The sequence below is a fragment of the Otolemur garnettii genome, unplaced genomic scaffold (genome assembly GCF_000181295.1).
Source record: "Otolemur garnettii isolate 467f Iridium unplaced genomic scaffold, OtoGar3 scaffold00025, whole genome shotgun sequence".
Classification (NCBI taxonomy): domain Eukaryota; kingdom Metazoa; phylum Chordata; class Mammalia; order Primates; family Galagidae; genus Otolemur; species Otolemur garnettii.
In genome coordinates, this window is record NW_003852420.1 from 11,339,766 (window position 1) to 11,348,375 (window position 8,610).

General features: G+C 47.9%; 1 protein-coding gene across 2 annotated transcripts in view; it reads right to left on the reverse strand.

The window, feature by feature from the left end:
• SMOX (spermine oxidase) overlaps window positions 1-8,610 on the reverse strand; it is a 39,634-nt gene that overhangs the window by 7,478 nt on the left and 23,546 nt on the right. Inside the window, exons 2-3 of one of the 2 annotated variants that reach the window (XM_003788038.2) lie at window positions 6,531-6,764; window positions 1,849-2,075 (exon numbers count right to left, since the gene is read on the reverse strand). In XM_003788038.2, coding sequence (XP_003788086.1) covers window positions 1,849-2,075; window positions 6,531-6,738 — 435 coding nt within the window. In that variant the 5' untranslated portion in view covers window positions 6,739-6,764. Of the gene's footprint in view, window positions 1-1,848; window positions 2,076-6,530; window positions 6,811-8,610 lie in introns of those variants that run through there. The other variant, XM_023512200.1, reaches the window with a different exon arrangement.

The following is an 8,610-nucleotide window of genomic DNA, read 5'->3' on the forward strand; positions in this document are numbered from 1 at the left end:
AAAGAAAGAAAGAAAGAAAAGAAAAGGAAAAAGAAAAAATTAGCAGGGCATGGTGGCAAATACCTATAGTTCCAGCTACTCAGGAGGCTGAGGCAGGAGAATCACTCAAGCCTATGAGTTTGAGGTTGTTATGAGCTAGGCTGGGGCAACAGAGTGAGACCACTCTCTCTTAAAAAATAATAAGTCGGCTCAGCACCCATAGCACAGTGGTTACAGTGCCAGCCACATACACCAAGGCTGGCAGGTTCTAACCCGGCCTGGGCCAGCTAAACCACAATGACATCTGTAACAAAAAATAGCCAGGCGTTGTGATGGGCAGCTGTAGTCCCAGCTACTTGGGAGGCCGAAGCAAGAGAATTGCTTAAGCCTAAGAGTTGGAGGTTGCTGTGAGCTGTGACGCCACTACGTTCTACTGAGGGTGACACAGTGAGACTCTGTCTCAGAAAATAATACTAATAATTCAGTCTCTTTGCACATGAGTGAGAACACACAATACCGGGGGACTGAATACAACATTCATTGTCAGCGCACACACTCAAGATACTGAGTGTGCCTGTCCTCCATAGAGCAGGGACCACCTCAAAGCCAGGGTCATTTCTCCTTTCTCACGCCCAAGAGATAAGCAAATGCACAATAGGCGCTTGATGGCCAATTTACTGACCTGGAGCAAAGGATGACTGTACCATAAATGACAAGCTAGCAGAGGAAAAATCCTATGTATTAGTCTGCTAGTTCAGTGCAGTTTACAACACCACTAAAATATACCAGAGATAATAAGTTTTAAAAATCTAAATAAAAAATAAAATAAAATAAAATAAAAAATAAAAATCTAAATAAGATGATGTTTGCCGCTGCCACTTCTATCCAACACTCTACTGAGATACTAGCACAGTAAGAAAAAAAAATAGTCTACAGCTATGCTAGCCTACACAATAGCCACGAGACACCCGTAGCAACTCGAAATTAAATAAAATTAAATATTTGGTAATAATAAATTCTATTAAAAATAAAAAAATAAGGAATTCTATTAAAACAGAAAAATGTAGATATGTAGAGCTACTACTTCAGTGGACTAAAAAGAATAATAACAAATAAATAAATTAGATATTTAGCTCCTCAGTTTCAGGAGCTACATTTCAAGTACTCAAAGGCCACCACACGAGGCTGGTGACGACTCTTGGGGCTAACGCAGGTCTAAAACATCACCACCATTGCAGAAAGTTCTATTGGTCTGAGGATTAGAAAGGAAAAAACAAAGGTATTCAGCACAGCTCTTGGGTACAGGACACAGCTACAAGAGGGACTCTACCTAACAGATGCAAATATTGTAACCTACTTGTTTGTACCCTCACATTAACCTGAAATTTAAAAAAAAAAAATTCTCATTTTTGTGTAGGATTATACACATAAAATTCCAGAGCAGCATTAAAATATAAATCAATATAATTAACATAACAGATATATAATTATAGTTAAAATAATTCAGCAATGTAGCTAAACATATAAAAAACCAATTATATTTCTATATAGTAGGAACAATTAGAAAATAAATTTTTTTAATTAACATATAAGAGCATTCAGAAAATAGTAACAATAATCACTTCCACCCAAGTACCTAGTAATAAATCTTTAAAAAGGCCATTTGAAGAAGTATTTAATCATACATAGCAGTAATCTTGCCTGGCACTCGTCCACTCAATCATGTTCATTTATCCCCACATGGTCCCGGTTTTTTTCAGATGCAGGGCCCAGAGAGTGTGCGAGGACACAACCAGGTTCACAGAAGACCTCCCAGGTCTCCCAACTCCCCCAACACCCTGATGTCCAGGTGCTCTGCTCACAATTCACCTCGTTGTATAAATCGCTGAATTCCTCAACCACGTCCTTGGGGATCCTGTGGCCGCGGTTGGTAAGGTAGCAGGCCACGCCATTCTTGGAATAGAGGCTGATGCGGCCCACACTGCGCTCTCCATCGGTTGTCTCTTCCAGGAGGCCATTGGCTTCTGCTAGATGATAGACAGGATTCCCATGGGAGCCATGTATCCAGGTGGCTCCCAGCTCAAAGGTGGCGTGTCCTGAGAGTGACAACAACAGGCCCTTAGAGGGGCAGGACCTGCTCCAGAGGCGGCAGACCACTGCCTCCTCCATCCTCCAAGAGCATTCTTCCACCTCCCACAGCAGGGCCGAAGGGCTTAGTTAGAGTCCCCTTCTGGCAACCAAAGTCCTTAGTGAAAAGTTCCCAGTGAAAACCACTTTATAGCAGAGATAACTGCCACCCTGAATGACTGTAATTTGAATCATCTCACTGCACCAGTTAAAGGCTCTCTTTTTTCTAAAGTTACGCCAGATACCAGCCCCCTTCCTCATGAGTGCTTCCCCACTCAGGAGAAGTACTGGGGGCCCCTGAGGGTCCCAGTGAAACAGCAAGGTCCCCAACTAGCTTCCTCCAGTTCTTCAACATCTCCAGAGGCCACAGAATCTAAAGCCTTTTCCCAGACAGAAAGTGGTGCCCTCCCAATTCAGCACAGGGCAGGAGCAAAGGACAAGCATTCCAGTTTGGAAGATTCCTCCCTAGAGCAGCCTAAAACAGATTTCAGGGAAAATTAAGCTCACTAAGCCTCTGGCACAGTTGGCGGAACCCTGAGCGTCTGACTGCAGCAGGGTCCAAGTAGGGCTGGGCCTGGAAGCCAGTTGTACTACCCTAATCCCAGCCGAGGTGCCAGGTGCTCTAGACTGTCCCTGTCCCTAGGCCTCAGTTTCCTCTTTTGATGCTGCAGGGACTATGACACATTCGTCTCCTTCCCTGCCTAGCACGCAAAGAAGGTGAAACAACGATAGGAGGACAGGAACATTTTGGAGTATTTTGTTTTTACAGGTCTAATTCAAAATATGTGTGGTATATTTTTTGCCAGACAGTCGCAATAATTCCTCCTCATCCTTGTACACATGCTCCTTTGCAACGGTACCTTGTCACTTCTCTTATTGAGAGTTGGAGTCTGTTTCCCTACCCTTTGAATCTCGGCTGGACTTGTGACATGCTGTGATTGACAGAATGCAGGGAAAGTGATGCTTACAGTTTCCAAACTCAGGCCTCAAGGGGCCTCATGGCTTCCATTCTCACCATCCTAGAAGGTGACAATCACAGAAGAAAACCCAGGCTTTTTTTCCATCCTGCCAGAAATGTCTCACATACCAAAAGACTGTGCCCACCACCAGACAGGTGGGTACGGTCATCGTAGACAAAGAAGCCCCAGTCAAGTGGCCAGATGACTGAAGCCGTGTAGGGAAGCCTAGGCAAGGCTGGCAAAAGAAACACTTAACTCGGTCCTGCCAAAATTTCTGACAATACCATATGATGGTGTTGTTCTAAGCCATTACATTCTGGGGCAGTCTGTTATGCAGCAACAGCTATTCAATACACTGTAACAAACAGCAATCTTTTCAAGATGAGGGAAGGGACGAGGGGGAGGGGAAAAGAAAAGGGAAGGGTGTGCCCCCACTTTATGGGCACAATGTAAGGGTATGGCACACCTTCTGGGTGAGGGACACAGCTACAACAGGGACTTTTCCTAACAAATGCAAACATTGTAATTTAATAGTTATACCTTCACATTAATCTGAAATTTAAAAAAAGAAAGAAAAAAAAAACAGCAATAGTACCCTTCACCCCAGTAACTGGCATTCCTCTTTTTCATGCCTTCCCTTTCCTGGGCCACTTCTAATCAAACTGCCAGTTACTAAGTATAACACCGTATGCAGGTACTAAAAACAAGAGAAAACACAATCAACGTAACACCTCAGCCAGCAAGACACAAATTTCCTGGTATCTCTGGAAAAACAGGCAAGAATATATAGGCCCCTTGTCTGGGAAACTGGGCAAACTGGAGGGTGCCAAAAGCTGGAAGCCCACTGTCCTTCTTTCAATGGGTTCCTGGTGTGCTTTGAGGGCATTTAATTTACAACCTCCTTTAGCGCCTCAGGCTTGAGGCTCCTGAAATGTCTTGCCTGGTTTGAGCTCTCAAAAGGAGCGAAAGGGGACCTGAACCCTTCACAGAACATAACAAAGAGCTCTCAGCACACAGCCACTAGGCAGCCTTACTCAGCAAAAAGCAGGAAAGAGGTCAGCAGTTCCGGATCAGGAAAGAGGTCAGTTGCCCCACCTCTATTCCCAGGCTCTTTTTTTATTTTTGCTGGCAGTTTTTGGCTGGCTGGGTTTGAACCCGCCACCTCCAGTATATAGGGCCAGCGCCACCCTACCCCCAGGCTCTTAAGGAGGCAAGAGGGCCAGAGCAGGCCTCCACCTGAGAATGTTTCCTGCCCTCTCCCACAGCCCCTTCACCTCTGCTATCCTTGCCACACCTCTGCAACCAAAGGATACAAGCACCATCTCCACACCTACCCCATTGTGTTCTTGGAACCTCTGGCCCTTGACCTCTGTTCTCATCACTGACATGTTCACAGCTACCATTTCCAGGGGCAGTAGGTGCAAGTGCAGCTGGGCTTTCAGCCCCACGTGTCTGCATACATGGCACCTGCCCTGACTTGTTCTCCCTCTCCCAGCAGGGTTCAGCCTCAATCTTCATCACATACATCCTATTGCTCCCTCTTTCCTCTCACTACCTACGCAACTCCCATGATCACCAAGGCCCACCCAAGCACACTTGAGCACGCGCACGTTCTCTCTCTCGCACGCTCTCTCTCTCTCTCCCCCCCACCAAGGGAATGTTCCCACCCCATCAACAGATGAATCAACTGATGGACTGTGTATCCTTGGCTTCCTGCAGAGCCATCCCTTGTGCCTCACTGCCTAGTACCACCATTCCCCTTCATGGCATGTCCTAGCTGTCAGCTACCACTGAGTCTGGGCTATGTGTCTTCCCATCTTCTGTTTCTCTGTCACACCCTGAATGTCACATCAAGACTGGAGAACCATAACCAGAGCCCTCCCCTTCACTAAGACATCCAGCCAGCCAATTGGGTGTTGGCCGCAGAGTCGCCGGGCCTCCCTGCTGGCTGTCCCAGGTTTACTAAGCTTTGGATGGTGCTTTTACCCTCAGTGCCAGCAGACTGTCCTGCGTGTGCCAGGGGAAGAGTGACACAACTTCACGTACGCCTTCCAGGCAATGCCCTTAAGGCAGTGGTTCTCACTTCCTCATGCCACAACCTTTTTATACAGTTCTTCATGCTGTGGTGACCCCCAACCATAAAATTATTTTCATTGCTACTTTATAACTGTAATGTTGCTACTGTTATGAATCATAATGTAAATATCTGCTATACAGGATGGTCTTAGATGACCCCTGTGAAAGGGTTGTTCAACCCCCAAAGGGTCACTAAGGGAAGAAGCTTAACATAATCAAAGTTTCTGCAAGAAGAAAGTACCCGTATGTCATCAACCTCTGCTGATTCTACACCTGACCACTTCTCTGAGCAAGGGGGCTAGTCTCTGCCTGGCCTTGCTGCCTGGTATGGAACTGGACACAGACACAAAATCCTCCACAGGGTCAGTGTCGCCAATCCACTCCAGGCCACCATGTATGGTCTCATGGGGTCATTGTCATGGTCCCTATACACTCAACCACTGAATGGTCAGACCCCTTGCTGACTAAGAAGCTCTGACCTCCAGCTGCATTTCAGAAAAATGTCGTCACTCTCTAGGACCCCAGGCAAAAAATCTGCCCACCTCTGGGTGCAAGTCTCTTACCTGGCTGCTTTCTCCATGGTCCTCATTACTCTGTAACCTGGACAGATCCACTTGCCAGCCAATCTGAAGGCATGCCCATTGCCCACAAGGAGGCTCAAAATCCCCTTCCACCTTTGGGAACCTGAGCTCCCTAGAGGTAGGGAGCCCTATCATATACATTAATTCACACTTAAAAGTAAATGGCTAGGTCTACGCAATAGCTTACAACTATAATCCTGCCTTTAAGAGACCAAGGCAGGAGTATAACTTGAGGCCAGGAGTTCAAGACCAGCCTGAGCAAGAGTGAGACCTATCTCTACCAAAATTAGAAAAATTAGCTGGGCATGGTGACAGGTACCTGCAGCACCAGCTACTTGGGAGGCTTAGGAAGGAGGATCAGTTGAGCCCAGGAGTCTGAGGTTGCAGTGAGCTATGATGATGCCACTGCACTCTAGCCCAGGGGATAGAGCAAGGCCCTAACTCAAAAAATAAAATAAAATAAGTAACAACTAACAGGAACTTGCCAAATTCTACTTCTTGTAAAATAGAAAGTGGCCCACTCAGGGCCATGAGAGCTTTGGTGTCCCCTCTCTCCTAAACACTGTGAATGAACTCTAGGCTACCATCAAGCCAGCATTCTCAAGAAAATAGAGATTAGAGCCCAACCAGACTTACCTTGGAGGGCTGCCACGAGGGGCAAAGCAAGTTTCAGAAAAATGCCCAGGCAGGATCCATGATGGAACATTTATCCCAGGAAAGAAACTAAAATAATAAGATTTCAGGCAGGGCCAGGGATTAGGGAACAAAAGGTGACCTTGTGAGGCGGCTAGGCAGGGATGGTACTTACCAAGTTTCACACTCTGCACTCGGCCTCCTATGCGGCTAGAAGCCTCAAGCACAGTGACATCCGTGAAGCCCTGTTCAAGAAGTGCTTTGGCTGCAGCCAAGCCAGCCAAGCCGGCACCAATCACCACCACACGAGGCTGTCCCCTTCTCCGTAGGCCACGACTGAGAGGGTCATCCGCACTGTCGCCACTGGATTCACAACTTTGCATACCGTCCGTACTCGCCTCCTAGGAACCTGCAGGAGGAGGGGGTGTCACACATCTGCCCTGCCTTCACTTCACCTGGCCCAAGTGACACTCACAGGTTCCCATCACATTCTGCCCTCTGGGGAAACCAAGCCCTCCATGAGGACCTGGGGAAGAGGAGCCACCCCCAAAGGATGAGAAAGGAAGAGCCATGGGAAGGTGGGAAGAATGGAGAGAAAAAGAAAGTAAGGGAGAGATATAACTTGGGACCCCGCCAGTGGACAAAAGAACTGGTAGCCAATTCTAAGCCCTTCGAATCCTCAATCCCACCCTCAAACCTGTTAGGCATTGCCTCTTCACTGACCACAGACCCCAAAGTGGTGAAAAAGGTGGCCGGTGAGGAGATGACTAAGAAGGACAATGTTAGACTGATCCTGGGGATGCTGGTCTCAGAGCAGCTCAGCCCAACACAGCTACTGGGGATCCAGCTCATGCCAACCCAAGGATACTCACACAGACCCCAGGACACTTGCACAGACCCCAGGAGGCTCACACCAACCCCTGGACACTTGCGCGTACAATGTGGACCCTTGGCTCTCCCTCCCTTGCCTAACTCTTCCCCAGTACTTTCTTTTTCCCTTGCCCCTTCTCTTCTCCTCTGGCCTTCTGTTGGTCTTTCATAGCCTCAATGAGGTGGCAATTTGGTGGGCAGGATATAGTCCCGCCCTCCCCCCCAGAAAGTGCCACGAGGCCAGCATCCAATAAGCCTGCTATTCCGGGTAGGCTGTTTTCCCCAACCACCCAGCCCCTCAGTCACCGCAAAGCAGCAAGGAGCCCAGGAAACGGTGGACCATGAGGACCCATGGCACCAGAGGCCAGACATGAAATTGACAGTTACACTAAGCCAGCTTGTTCAAAGACGCCAGCCTAGGGGAGCTGATGGCTGGGAGGCCAAGGGTCCCTGAATTTGACCCTAGGGCTAGGAGAGGCTGCCCTTCTCTTCCCAGAATGACGAAGAAGTTTTAGAGATATGTGGGGGCCAGCCTGGGGGGCCACTCAGCTCTGATCCTGTCACTGTTCCTTCCTATACAATTGGCTTTGCTGAGGTTCCATTGGAATCTAATACTATCCAGGATCTAACAGGGACAAATGTGAGTGGAGGACAGCAGACAAGGGGCATATTAAAAAGTCTGTTATCCTGGCTGGGTGCAGTAGCTCACGCCTGTAATCCTAGCAATTTGGGAGGCTAAGCAAGGAAGATGGCTTGAGCTCAAGAGTTCAAGACCAGCCTGAACAAAGAGTAAGACCCCCCATTTCTACTAAAAGTACGAAAAATTAGCTCGACATTGTGGAGGCACTTGTAGTCCCAGCTACTGGGGGGTGGGGGAGAAGGGGGCTCAGGCAGAAAGATCATTCGAACCCAGGAGTTGAAAGTTGCTGTGAGCTAGGCTGATGCCATGGCACTCCAGCCTGGGCAACAAGAGTAAGACTCTGTCTTAAAAAAAAAATTAGCTGGGCATTCTGGCAGGCACCTATAGTCCCAGCTACTTGGGAGGCTGAAGCAAGAGGATCACTTCTGAGCCCAGAAGTTTGAGGTTTCTGTGAGCTATGATGCCATGGCACTCAATCCAGGGCAACAGAGTGAGACTCGTTCTCAAAAAAAAGAAAAATAACTGTCGCCCATACCTAATAAAGCTGTGCATGACATAAGAATCTCAATCCTGGCTCAGCCTCTGTAGCACAGTGGTTACAGCACTAGCCATATAGACCGAGGGTGGCGGGTTTGAACCCAGCCCAGGCCAGCTAAACAGCAATGACAACTACAACCAAAAAACAACCAGGCGTTGTGGCAGGTACCTGTAGTCCCAGCTCCTTGGGAGGCTGAGGCAAGAGAAT